Genomic DNA, 13,094 nt, shown 5'->3' with positions numbered 1-13,094 from the left:
TTTAATAGCAGTATTAAAATGATTTTATGGCTGCATTTTAATAGTGAGAAATACAGTCTATGAATGATTGGAAATAATGTGGTACTGAATATATTCCCAGACCTACTCTGTGTGAAATAGCAGTAGAGCAGGGTCTCTGCAGTAGTCTCTTCTCAGGTGGTTAAGCAATGAAGAGGAAGTGCATAAGCAGACAATCTGCTGTTTTATGGTGATTATAAAGCAATGATTGATAGCATATAAATGAAGTCTGAAAAATAAGTTTAGATTCAGCTCAGTATATTTCATGTACTTTCCTTTAATCACTGCATATTCCATTTCCAAGGGCATAAGGATAAAAGCAGGAGCAGAATTTAACACCTTGTAAGTTTTAGGCTTGTTTCTTTAACTCTAACTAGAGTCATAAGCAGGCAGAGCATTGTCCTAACCAGCACAAGATTTTATGTAAAAGAGAACTCAAACAAGAGGAGAAGCCAGAAACCCCCCAAACATTACCCTGAAGAAAATCTCCATGTGCCACCAGCACCCACGTTCCCTCAGCAGGGTGTGTCCCAGGTATGGGACACAACCATCCATGTTCCTGCTGAGCAAATTCCAGCCAGCTTTCCCAGACACTCAACAGACTGGAAACTGTTCCAAATGATGGGATTTCATGTCTAAAATACAAAACTGTGCCTCACACGTAGTTTCCATAATCTGAAGCAAGTTACATTTTTTTCAGACCTTACATTTTGTTTGTTAAAGCCTTCACCTTCTATTTAAGTTCATCTTTCCTTTTCCCTTTTTTTTCCTTTAAGCCAAAATCTTAGGATGGCTCACGCACGTACATTATGGATCCTAAAGTTTAAAAATACCCATTTTAGCTATTAAGGTCTCAGAGTAGTTTGTAAACATCTGGATGAGAGACTTAACTTGGTCTTTTTAGGGAAAAGCTGAAGGCATAGCCTCTCTATTATCCCTGGAGGAATGCAGTCTGACACTGCCTGGCAACTGCTGGCCATTCAGATTTGGCAGGATTTCAAAGGAGCTCCCTTTTACAAGTTTTCTTCATTTTACTTTTTACTTTTTTCTTTGTTCTTTTTTTTTTTTTTTTTTTTTTTTTTTTAAGAAACTGCCATCATCACTGTTGCTATATTCTAGAAGGAGGCATAAATTTTTATAATGTGCCAGAAAATGTGTATCATGTTTCTAAGTGTATACAGAATGTCAGGCCAAATTTGAATTTTGTATCTAGTTTGGTTCTAGGCATTACTTGAAACAAGGTATCACAAATATTGTATTCATTTTAGCATAATTCTGTGTGAAATAAAGGTATTTCCATATAGCTCTGACTGTTTCAGCAAGTAAATTATGCTATGCCCCATTCTCCTTTCCTAAATACCTGGCTGAAATTTCTGGTTACCCAGAGCTGATCATATATATGATCATATATTTACATACATTGTAATTTAGCATAATTCTGTGTAAAATAAAGATATTTCCATATAGCTCTGACTGTTTCAGCAAATAAATTCTGCTATGTCCATCCTCCTTTCCTAAATACCTGGCTGAAATTTCTGGTTACCCAGAGCTGATCAGTGCATTTCCTGGGCACAGCCACAGGGAATTTTGTACCTCAGATGATGTGAGGAAGAGGGAACACTTCAGAATGTGACAAGCTTAACCTCCTCCTCCTCTCCTTGGGCACCTCCACTCCCCACGGTGCAGTGCACTAAAACCCCTCCTTTCTGAGGCAGAAAGTGCCTCTAGATGTGCCCTGCTGCTCCCTCTCAGGGGAGGGGGAGCCAGTGACCCCAGGAGGAAAGGCAGGTGAAGGACAGAGCAGTGGAAGTGCACTCTGGCTGCAGTAGAAGGGACATTAGAGACCTCTCCAGGAATCCAAATGCCACCTGTCACACTGACTCACAGGTGACAGGGCACAGCAGGTCTGTGAACTGCTCCAGGCCCTGCTCACCCTCTGTGCAGCTTCCTTACTCGAGCAGGGATGCCCTGAGCAGCAGGAGCTTCTGTTCCCTGAGGTACTGCTGGAGAGCACAGAGCTTCTGGCCTTCTTTTTCCATCTTCAGATGAGAACTCTCTCTCCTCTGGAACACTCTCACTTTGGCAGCCTGGTGCTGGTTTTGCTGTTTGTCCTGCTCCTGGGATTCTTGTTCCAGCACTTCCTGCCGTGACTGCATTCTGCTCCTCAGCAACTCCTACACAAAGACATTCAAAACTACAGTCAGCCTTCATGCCAAATTTCATCCTCACTCCTCATCTCTGTCCAGCTCTGGGGCCCCCAGCATGGACATGGATCCACTGGAGTGAGTCCAAAGGAGGATCACAAAGATGTTCAGAGGGCTGGAGCACCTCTGTATGGAGCCAGGCTGAGAGCTGGGCTTGTTCAGCCTGAGGAAGAGAAGGCTCTGGGGAGATTTTAGAGCACCTTCCATTGCCTAAAGGGGAAACAAAAGCTGGAGAAGGACTTTTTACAAGGGTGTGGAGAGATGGGACAAGGGGTAATGGCTTTAAACTGAAAAAGAGTAGGCTTAGATTAGATATTAGGAATAAATTCTTTCCTGTGGGGGTGGAGAGGCACTGGCACAGGTTGCCCAGAGAAGCTGTGGATGCCCCATCCCTGGCAGACTAGACAGGGGGTTCTGAGGGTTCTGAGCAGTCTGGTCTAGTGGGAGGTGTCCCTGCCCATGGCAGGGGGGTTGGGACTAGATGAACACAATCCAAATCACCCTACAGTACTATGATTCTCACTAGTCAGAAATGGATGTAATCCATGGAAATTAATTTCTTGCATGCAGAAAGACTTCTTTTGTGGTAGAGATAAGGAATTTTAATTTCCACTTTTCATCTTTATACACATGCCAAAAAAGGTTACCCCTTTTATCTCTAAATGATACAGTTATACTGCATGTAAAACAGGTGAAATATACAAATACTCCAGATATTTGTATATACACTTCCACTGCTGGAAACATGGCAGAAGAAGAAAATAACATCTGGAACTCTTACCAGCCTTTATTTCTCTTGTTCACAGCTCCTGTTGTTGCTTTCGGTCTGCAGCTCCTCTCTCTGCAAACGCCGTGTCTTTAAGAGCTGAAGCCTCTGCCTTGCCTTCCTCTCCTCCTCCTCCTCCTCTGGAAAGCAGGATTCCTTCCTGCTCCTCTCAGCCTCAGCAGCCTGGAGCAGTGCCATGTGCTGCAAAGCTCTCTCTTTGTGCTCCAGCTGTTTCTCCAGCCCTTGCAATGTTCTCTGATGCAATCGCTGCCTGTTTCCAAAACAAAATTGCTCAAATTTCTCATAAAGAAAGAGCAATAAAAAAGAAAGACAGTGCATAAGACACAAAGCAGATATTTTGGCAATCTGTGTTCAGTTAACATTCCAGGACTCTTTGTTAGGTTATGAGGATTAAACCTGTGTCCAGAACAGAGGCAGCAAAAGCCCCAAACGGGCTGGTGCCTGATGTCAGCACTTTTGGTCTGAGAGCAGGACTGGAGGGAATTTGCCCTTGGAGATAATGCTGTGTACCCACCCCTCACACCTCCAGCACCAATTGCATTCCCAGTAGGGATCCACTGTGACCCCTGTGCAGAGTCCAGCAAAAAGCACCAGGTGGGATGTGCAGGGGCTGAGGGAGAGCAGCAGGGAGCAGATGTTACCAACCTTCCAACCTCTAGCACAAAAAGCAGTCAGTGCCCAGCATCACCTCTGGCTGTCCCTGCGGGTGCCATCTGCCTCTTGCTGCTGCTGCCTCTTCAGCTGCCTCTGTTCTTCTTGCCACCTTCTGTGCTCAATCTTGGCTCTGCTGAAGTCCAGCTCCTTCCACCTCTTCTGAGATGCATCACTAGGGATTGATTTCTGTGAGATAAAATGCAAACTGAACCCTTAGTCCCAGCAGTGTATTTTTCTAATGCACACTGTAAGCACACAAAACCAGAAGAAGCCAGTTTTAATGTCACTCCTGAGGCCTAGAAGCTACAAAGGCTCACAAATGTGATTCCCATAGTGTTGATTCCCATCCATACAAGTACTGAGTATGATGCTAAAACCTGCAGAAAACAGTAGGCTTAATCAACAAACAGGTGCCTGAAAATCCAGTCTTAAGAGTTCCCCACAGGTCAGTAGGCTGTGCTGTTCTGGTGTTGAGCCAATGCTTAAAACTCCCCAGTTTTTGGGTCAACTTCTGGATTGGATGGAGTATCCAGGTTCTGACCATAAAACATAAATTCCTTACTAGATTTTATTAGCAAGAGAAATACCTGCCCCCATCTGGCCAAACCCAGAACATTCCTGAATTCTCTGCAGGTATTCCAACTCTTCACCTTTTGTTGTCTGAGATTTCTACCCATGCTCAAGCAGTCTTTGTGTTTCTTCAGCAGTAGCTTCATTTCAATGCTGTAGTGCTGCTGATCTGTGTTTTTAAATGCACTGTGCCATGTACAGAGATGAAGGAGCACCCATAAGGCCTCTCTTCACAGCCACAGTGAAATATTTATTTGTTTTTGTACTCCTTACAGTGCCCTTTATGAGGAAAGTGCAAGTAAACACCATCAAATCTTTAGACATGTACTCCAGTTCCCATTGCTAGAGCTGTGTGGAGCTGGAACAGAGTTCCCCCAAAATATTTTCCTCTGTCAAATGCATCCTGCTTCCTCCTATTCCCAAGTGCAGTCAGCATGTTTCTGCTATCAGCTGCTCCTCTGCAAACAGAATGTCTCCTTCCATCCAGGGCTTTCCTGAGGACAACTCAAATACCACAAGCTGGAAAACACTACAGGACTTTCAAATAATGTTCCTGCCAGTCTTACACAGCCTTTTCACTGGTTTCTCTTAACACATTGATCTGTAAGGCTTGCCAGGGGCTGTAAACAGCTTTGTTCTCCAGTGTATTGCTATTCTTAGCAAAAAAATGTACCTTGTGGGTGTGTTTAATGACACACACAAGGAGAGATCAAAGAAAGAATCAAAGGTGTTTTGTAGGTGGGAGGTGAACAAATGATGTTTTCCAGCAGGTAAAGTACCAGCCCAAGGATCAGGAGACTTCTAGTTCCACCCCTGCCCTAACATGCACTCTTTGCTGTGGACCTCAGATGCCTGCCTAAACTTTCTCTTTTTTGCTTTCAGTATCTGTAAAAGAGGAGTTTGGTTTTTTTTTTTTTTTTACTATCTAGTAGAGCTGGCTGAGAAGCTTATTTAGAGATTATATCTAACATACAAAAACACTCTGCCAAAAGTGCTGAGCAAAAATACCACAAGTGCCCTGTCCTGCACAACGAGGGCTCTGAAGTGGAGTCCTTAAATTTCTATTTCTGCATAACCATTATTCTACACAGGCATAATTTCTGTTGCAGCAAAAACCTTTGTGGAAGATCAAAGGAGAGAACATTCTCACATGACATAAACAAATCTGCTCATCCTAAGAACTAAACCTCAATACTCACTGTGATGTTTTTGTCTCTCAGAAGCTTTGGGAGATGTGTGGCTCTCCCAGCCAGCAGGGGGGTGGCACTGTGGGGTCTCTGCCCACAAAGGGCTGATCTGATGGTCAGGCTGTCTTTCTCCAGTGACTGATTCACCTGGGCAAAGAAGCTCTGGCACCTGAAAGGAACCAAAGCACTGCTTCCCATGGCAGGGCTCCTCTGGGAATGCTGGACTGGAGCTTCTGCCACTCTGGACTCAAAAAAGCCTTTCAAATAAATAGGGCAAGGGCATATGAGAATATGGGAAGCTTATAAAAAGAAAGCAAATTAAAAGAACAAAAGGTCTGCTCATATGAAATATATTCAAGCAAGGATTTTATAACATTTTCCTATAAGGAAGTGGGACAGTTTTTAGTCTTCACAAAAGAGGTCCCAGCTTTTCAGAAACAAGCTTGCCATTGCCTTTAGGCTAGAGGTTTGGCCTGGGAAACTGAGTTTTGCCTGGCACTTCTTACAGCTACTCAGGCTAAAGGATTGTTTATCCCACAGACTGGCATGAACTGCTCTGAAATGAGTAAAAATGATAAAGCTTTTGATAGGGCAATGCCTGAGCTCACATCCTGCTGAGAGACAGGAGACATTAAATAGGCACAGCCCTGCTAACAGAGCTTTTGGGTAAGTGAGAAGAGGAGCAGAGTTTGCTCACACCCTCCTGCTAAGGACAGGGCAGCCCTGAGTGGCAGCTGCTGCATGGAATGGTGCTGGAACACCAGCTGGGAGCCAATGTGTACTCCTGTTTGACTTTTCATTCTCCCTCTTCCAGCAGTGTCACAAAGCAAAAACAGAGAAAGCTTCAGGCTTTCAGATCCTCTCTTTAGATGTCTGCAACTGTCACAAAGCTGAAAACAGCAAGAAATTGTTCAAAATCATGATCCAGCCCCTTTTGGCTGTTCAAGGAACAAAATTCCACTCAGTGACATTATAAAGCAATAATTTTCAGCACAGATAAGAGGATTGTTTTGCAAAAAAGTCCTGGTGAAATCTTGTTGCTATACACAGTTACTGTTAATGTTAAAGATCAATTTTTAAAGTAAGGAATTTTTTATTTATACTGAGCTCTATGATATAGGTTAAAAACCCCCAAAAGCTGCTACTGCAGTAGCTGAGCTGTAAAAGCCCAAAAATCTCAAGTTCCATCTGAAAATTCTTTCACTTTGAGAGAAGATAAATAATTTCTCAAGCCACAGCACCATTAATACCTATATATAAAGATGGCATTATGGTATTTCTTTGTAAAGCACCAAGAATTATGGTGACAGATCTTATACATGATGCTATCCTGCACTGATATTATGTGCTAAGTCTTATGTTTGGGTAAAAGAGCTACAGTTCCAATACCACGATCATGTTCAAATTTAGCTTCAGTTTCAGCATCCTGCTGTCTGCTCTCTGCTTCCTCCTTGTGATCTGTCTCCACTAACCAGCTGTCTGTGTTGACAGCAGCATCAACCACAGCACGAGCCATCTCCCTCTGAGGGCCCTAGAAAGAACAAGAAATGCAACCATAATGCAGACCTGATAAGGAAAAGAATATGATTATTTAATGAGTTTACAGCATAAGATCTTAAGTTGTAACTGAAGTTTAAGAGAGAATGAAGAAAAAACATATTCTGAAAGACAGGCCTGCTCCTGGCATGTGCCAGAGTTTGGATTCTAACCCTTGCAGAGCAATGGAGGTGCTGGTGCACATGAACCTCCTCCTTACTGATCCTCACCCAGTGCCCTGCTCACAAGCACCAAATCAGCTGCTGAGGACTAAATAAGTCTTTTGTGGTCCTTGACTGGGAGAGGGGACACCTCTAACAGGGTGAAGTATGTTAAAAGAATCATGCAAGAGACTGCCTTGGTAGGGAACAATCCCTACTGTAATCCTTATCCAGTGTCAAGTCTTCTGACACTTTTTCCTTTTTTTGCCTTTACCTCCCTCATACAGAAGCAGAATGTAGAGGGACTGGGCTGTGCAACACTTCTCATATTCTGCATCCATGGATGCAAGAGGAGAACACGTGGTGTGCAAGGCAATCTGCAAGGTGCAGTTAACAGCCTGTTCCAGCCAGGGACAATGACAGATTATTGACAATGACCTGACCCCAGTCAAAGGAAGGCAGTGCAAAGTCTCCCCATTCTTTAGCAGGAAGGCATAAGGAGCAGGCCTTAAACCTCTAGCTTGGTACCAAGGGTAGTAAACTTGCAGTAGCAAAGCAGATAATTACACAATTACCAGACCATTTATTAACAGAAGAACCAGGGTGAACCATTATTTACCTTCTCAGTTTCTATAACCTCATGGTCCTCTTCCAAAGAGGACCTAACATCTTCTGGAATGTTTTCTGTCTCTAATCTCTTCTCTTCCTTTTTCTCTTCCTCTCTGGAAACACTTTCTGAAGAAGCAATCCTCAATTCAGACAGTTCCTGTTCTATTTTCTTGCTGAGCTTGTCTTCAGTGAGGCTTGCTCTGGGGCTGAAGGTGTTTTCCTGCTGCACTTTGCACTCTGCAGGCCATGTGTGTTCCCAGGCTCCAAGGCAGCCCTGGGGAAGCGAGGTGCACCCCCAGCTGCACTTTGCACAGGGATGAGTGGAATACAGAGCCTCTGGGCAGCGGCCCAGGCCCAGGTGACCCTGTCTGTAGTGCCCTGAGGCTCTGTAACCTGGTGCCACAAGGTAAGGGTAATCCAAGCTTGAATCCACCACCATCTGCCTGGCTGCTAAAGGCATCTGCAGCTCCAGGATGATGCGTTCGCTCAGGGGCACGGGAATGCGCAGAGCTTGGGCAGAAGACACCTCCTTAGTCTGCCCATTCCAGAAATTCACAAGCACTCCCCTCTCATTGTGTGCTGAGCATATTGGGAAAAAAAAAAAGGCAAGTAATGGATTAGCAGCATGTCAATCTGTGTGATTTATCTCATAGAGAGCAGGAGGTAAAAGTAATGACTTGTGCTTCAGACAATTCTGTAACAACTTTCATGACTTTATTCTTTACATGTTTAAAATTTGACTTTCTCTTGAATTTCCTGCAAGGAGACAGAAGATATAAAAAAAAAATCTCACTTGCCACAGCAGGTATTTTACCAGGGATTTTACCCTGAAATAGCAGAAAAGCAGACTAACAGATAATCAGGTGATCCTCAGGAGGATCAGGAAAGGTTTTTGATTTGTGTTGGGAGGGTGCTATCCCAAACCCCTAGCTTTTTAGGAAGTTTTCACCCACAGAACAAAGCAAAGGCAAATCCTGTGATCTGCATTAATTCTGACCCTGAAAAGATGGCTTAGTGCCAACAATAAGAACAGAATGTAGAGAACCCAAGCAGCAGGAGGTAAATTTTCCATGCTGGAGCTTGATCTCCTCCCCGCAGTGACCAGCTCCCATGGTGAGTCCAGTGCTGCTAAGAAAACCAAAACAGCCAAAGCAGGTACCTGAAGGTGCCTCTGTGTTCTCCACAACCCTCAGCACAGTGCCAGGGCCAAAACGTTTGGCTGGAGCCTCCCATGGTGCCAAGACCCTGTCCCCTGGAGCAAGAGGCTGTCGCCGGGCATCCTCGTAGTGCACAATGTCATAGAGCGGCGTTTCCTGCTGGCCTCGCTGGAGCCTGCCCTTCAGAGCCCCACTTTGGTCAAACTCAACTAAAAAGCCTTCCCTGGAGCCCTGCAAGAGGAGAACACGTGGTGTGCAAGGCAATCTGCAAGGTGCAGTTAACAGCAAAGCTTAAGTGCTAAGAGGGAAGTGGCAGAAATCCCAGGAAGTGGAATGTGATTTGGGAATGCAGCTTTCCTCTTCTACCAGGGTTTCACTGTACTGTGTCCATACCCCTTCAAAAGTAAATAAAAAGCTGGGGCTTAAGGGGCTGACAGGTTTTTTCTTCCTTTCACTTTGGAGTTAGATTTTAGTAAGAACACAATCAGCAGGCTAAGGCAGAATCTACCAGGAAAATCCCCACAGGAAAAAGAGCAGCCAAAATAAACTGTGTATGATGCAGTTCACCGCAATCAGAAGGATAAAAAACAATCCTTCAGCAATCAGAAGGGTAACAAAGCAGTAAAAAGCCACAACTGTCATAAATTTAAATACTTTAATTGGAACCTTCAGCAGCAAGTGAGGGCAAGATCTACTGCCAGAATCTCAGCCTTGTCTGCAGATCTCTGAGTGCAGTTACACAAATAATACACAAATACACAAATCAGCTCCAACTGATGTCACTTGTGCCTGTAGCTGTCCCAGTCTGTTCTACCCCACACTGAAGCTCACACACATCCTCACCTATACTAGCACCAAAATTATTTAACTAACCTGCAAAATGAACTGGATTTTAACAGAAAACCAGCAGGGGGGATTTTCCGTCTGGCATCCAAAATCATCTCACAATTCCCAGAAACATAGATGGAAAAGAATGAGGAAAGCTCTCAGTTTGGTAAAGAGGAAGTGGACCCTGGAGACAAACATTTTGGATTACTAGCTGCTGTTCAGCTAACTAACTCTGCTGCTAGGCTGGGCAAAAGTAGACAGTAGGGATAAAGGACCTGTTTTGTCTGTCTCTGAATAAAAACTCATTATATCTACAAAACCAGATTGGTCTCCAGGCTGTTCTTACTTGCAGGACTCTTCACAGCAAACAGCCAGACAGCACCAGGTAACAGATGAAAACAGGGTGTGGGGAGGCAACAGTGGCTAGGAATGCACTGTAACACTGGAGGGGCAGCCCACAGCAAGGGTGAGTATGGGAAAAACAGAAGAAAAAAACCCATACATGCTCTTCCAGGCATGCTCCCAATCAAGAGTTACCTCCACCTCCTGGACAATGTGGCCCAGGTAGTAACAGCCATCAGTTTCTCTCCTTGCCAGCACACGAGCTCCCCTCAGCACACGGGAAGCCTCCAGGGATAAACCCCTGAAATTCCTTTTGGCTGAGAGTATCAAGGGCATGCAAAAGGGACCTGGGTTCCAGGCACAGACATGACAGCTGTGGAAAATGAAAATACAAGAATTAATGGAAAGCTCGGCAGCAGATACTCTGCAGCTTACTGCAGTGCAAACAAACTAAATCAACATGGGACAAAAGCCCCACCCTGCAATAACTGCCTTTGTTTCCCAGCTTTTCCTTCTCTGCTTTTCCAATGACCCACCTATATATTATGAGCTTACTGTGTTACTGGACATCTTGGCAGCAGAGAGCTACAGGAATCTTTATTAGCTGTGTGGCAGCACTGGACACGTGGGATGGATGTGGAGCTTACCTGGAAGGGGGAAGGAGGAGATGGAAACAGAAAATGAGCATGATTTTTGAACATTTAAATCCTTAAACAGGAATATTGTCTACAAAGTTGAAATTTACTTTCAGTTTATTACTTCTCTTCATAATTCTTCCACCATGTCTTGTGGTATTATGCTGCTTATCTATAAATTCATCACAAATGGTTTTGATTTTGAGAAGAAGTTTGGAAAGAAGGAACATTAAAAAAAGAACTATATGATAAACCCCCCTTGCACCTGGCTTCTATTCAGCAGCTGGGTGTGTAGCAGGGGTGGGCAGCCAGTGGCCACATGTGCACTGCTGCTGCTGCTGCTGACACAGCTTCCAAGCTCCCCTGGCAAACAAAGCTGAAAGGTCAATGAAAGGACCTGAAGTCAAGGGAGAGTGAAGAAAGTGGGAGTTCTGTCTAGGGGGACAAATTTGCCTCTGCAGGTCAAAGCCAGCAGTGGAGACATCCAGCCTGAATGAGATGGGAAACATGGGATGCTTGAGAACAAGGACACAAGGACAACAGAATGCCAGTGACTCCAAGGCACAAAGACAAAATACAAGGCAGTTGGAAGGCAAAGCTGGCAATAAAATAATGAACTTTTTATCACATCATTCAGCTTTTATGGAAAAACATAAACTTCGTATGGAGCACATTGCAGGGTTGCAACACGTTGACTTGATAAATAAAAACTGGTTGAAAAGTTTGCTGCTATTCCTTGTAAACTGCTGCTGAAAATGGCTCAGATGAGCAGGGAAATTAAAATTCCTTAACTACAAGGCTATCCACTGCTGCTTCAGCTGAGGATGTTAGGTGTTCGGAGTGTTAACAAATGGAGAAGGTATTATTGATTATTTAAAATACCTTCAGGAGGGTCACAGAAACTCTTCTCCAGTTCATTGTGGAGAAGAATCCAATAAAGATTCAGCAGGAACTACAAGTGTGGATTAATCTTACATTGGCATCATACCTTGTCAGGAGGAATAGGGGAGTGCTGGATTCCTTGATGGGACCCTCCTGATAGCCTGGGTACTTCCTCCATTAATTTTTGCTTGCTTCTTTTGTGATCACTTCAGTGTCCCATAAGGTATACCAATATGCATTACTGGATGCAATGGGTTCTCCACAAGAAGTTGGCAGAATTCCTCCAGCCCTTGCTCTGCCATATACCGGTGAACAGATCCACCCACCGGCAGGCTGGGTTTTCCATCCTCCTCAAAGTGCCGCGACTGAAACCGGGCTCAGCTCCAGGAACACTGCTGAGCGAGCAATAGACAGGCAGGCACACCGCTGTAACACCTGTGGGAGAGGGAAAGCGGGAGAGAAGAACAAAACTCTCTCAGATGCTCAGGTGGGAATTCTGTATTGGCTGTTTCTATGCCGAGGGGCCGCCCCTGTGTTCCCGCTCCGGCGGCCGGCCCAGAGAGGGGGAAGAGGCTCCGCACCAGCTGCTTCCCCCGGGACAGCCCGGCCCCGAGGGCGAGCCCCGCATCCCGGCCCTGAGGGGGAGCCCCGCATCCCGGCCCCGAGGGCGAGCCCCGCATCCCGGCCCCGAGGGCGAGCCCCGCATCCCGGCCCCGAGGGCGAGCCCCGCATCCCGATCCTGAGGGAGAGTCCCGCATCCCGATCCTAAGGGAGAGCCCTGGATCCCGCTCCTGAGGGCGGACTCCGCATCCAGGCCCCGAGGGCGAGCCCCGCATCCTGGCCCCGCCGGGACACCGCCAGTGCCCCGCTGCTCCGCTACCGGACTGCCTGGGCTGGACTGCCCGGCTGCCCCGACATGGATAGCGGGAAGCGCTGCTCCTTCTGCCCCTTCCTTAACCACCACCAGCTGGAGCCACCTTCTCGCCACCCCCCCCCCCCCCCCAAAAAAGCAGCGGCTGGGCTGGGGAGCTCGCCCGGCTCTGTGCCCCCCATGGGCGACGCCAACTTTAGGGAGAACTCACGGAAAACCCGCCCGTGGTGCCGCCCCGGCGCTCCCAAGTGCTGAGGGGAGTGAGGGCAGATGTGTGGGGGCAGTGCGTGCTGTCCCCGGGCGCCAGGACCCTTCCGTGCTCCGGGCTGTCTCCCTTTCCCGGGATATCTCTGAGCCCCGGGCTCTCTCAGTTTCCCGGGATACCCCGGTGCCGCGGGCTGTCTCCTGTCCCAGGATACCCCCGAGCCCCGGGCTCTCTCAGTTTCCCGGGATACCCCGGTGCCGCGGGCTGTCTCCTTTCCCAGGATACCCCCGAGCCCCGGGCTCTCTGTTTCCCGGGATACCCCCGTGCCGCGGGCTGTCTCCTGTCCCAGGATACCCCCGAGCCCCGGGCTCTCTCTGTTTCCCGGGATACCCCGGTGCCGCGGGCTGTCTCCTGTCCCAGGATACCCCCGAGCCCCGGGCTCTCTCTG

The 13,094-nt window shown here is 46.5% G+C and overlaps 1 protein-coding gene across 4 annotated transcripts; it reads right to left on the bottom strand.

The window, feature by feature from the left end:
- Positions 1-1,053: 1,053 nt before the first annotated feature.
- LOC131082668 (uncharacterized protein C11orf16 homolog) lies at positions 1,054-12,921 on the bottom strand. Of its 4 annotated transcripts, XM_058022746.1 has the most exons (11): positions 12,826-12,919; positions 11,677-12,005; positions 10,609-10,700; positions 10,249-10,426; positions 8,886-9,114; positions 7,737-8,305; positions 6,810-6,951; positions 5,433-5,677; positions 3,698-3,849; positions 3,004-3,259; positions 1,054-2,192 (listed from the first exon to the last, which is right to left on the bottom strand). In XM_058022746.1, the coding sequence occupies exons 2-10, from the start codon at positions 11,746-11,748 to the stop codon at positions 3,010-3,012; spliced, it is 1,929 nt and encodes a 642-aa protein (XP_057878729.1). In that variant the 5' UTR covers positions 11,749-12,005; positions 12,826-12,919; the 3' UTR covers positions 1,054-2,192; positions 3,004-3,009. The 4 variants fall into 4 exon arrangements, with proteins under 4 accessions (XP_057878729.1, XP_057878731.1, XP_057878732.1 ...); XM_058022748.1 differs by lacking the exon at positions 10,609-10,700 and having other exon boundaries at positions 12,826-12,918; XM_058022750.1 differs by lacking the exon at positions 1,054-2,192 and having other exon boundaries at positions 3,182-3,259; positions 3,655-3,849; positions 12,826-12,921.
- Positions 12,922-13,094: the final 173 nt, after the last annotated feature.

Source organism: Melospiza georgiana, chromosome 4 (genome assembly GCF_028018845.1).
Source record: "Melospiza georgiana isolate bMelGeo1 chromosome 4, bMelGeo1.pri, whole genome shotgun sequence".
Taxonomy (NCBI): Eukaryota; Metazoa; Chordata; class Aves; order Passeriformes; family Passerellidae; genus Melospiza; species Melospiza georgiana.
Note: the sequence above shows the minus strand (reverse complement) of the source record. Positions and strands in the feature narration are given on the sequence as shown.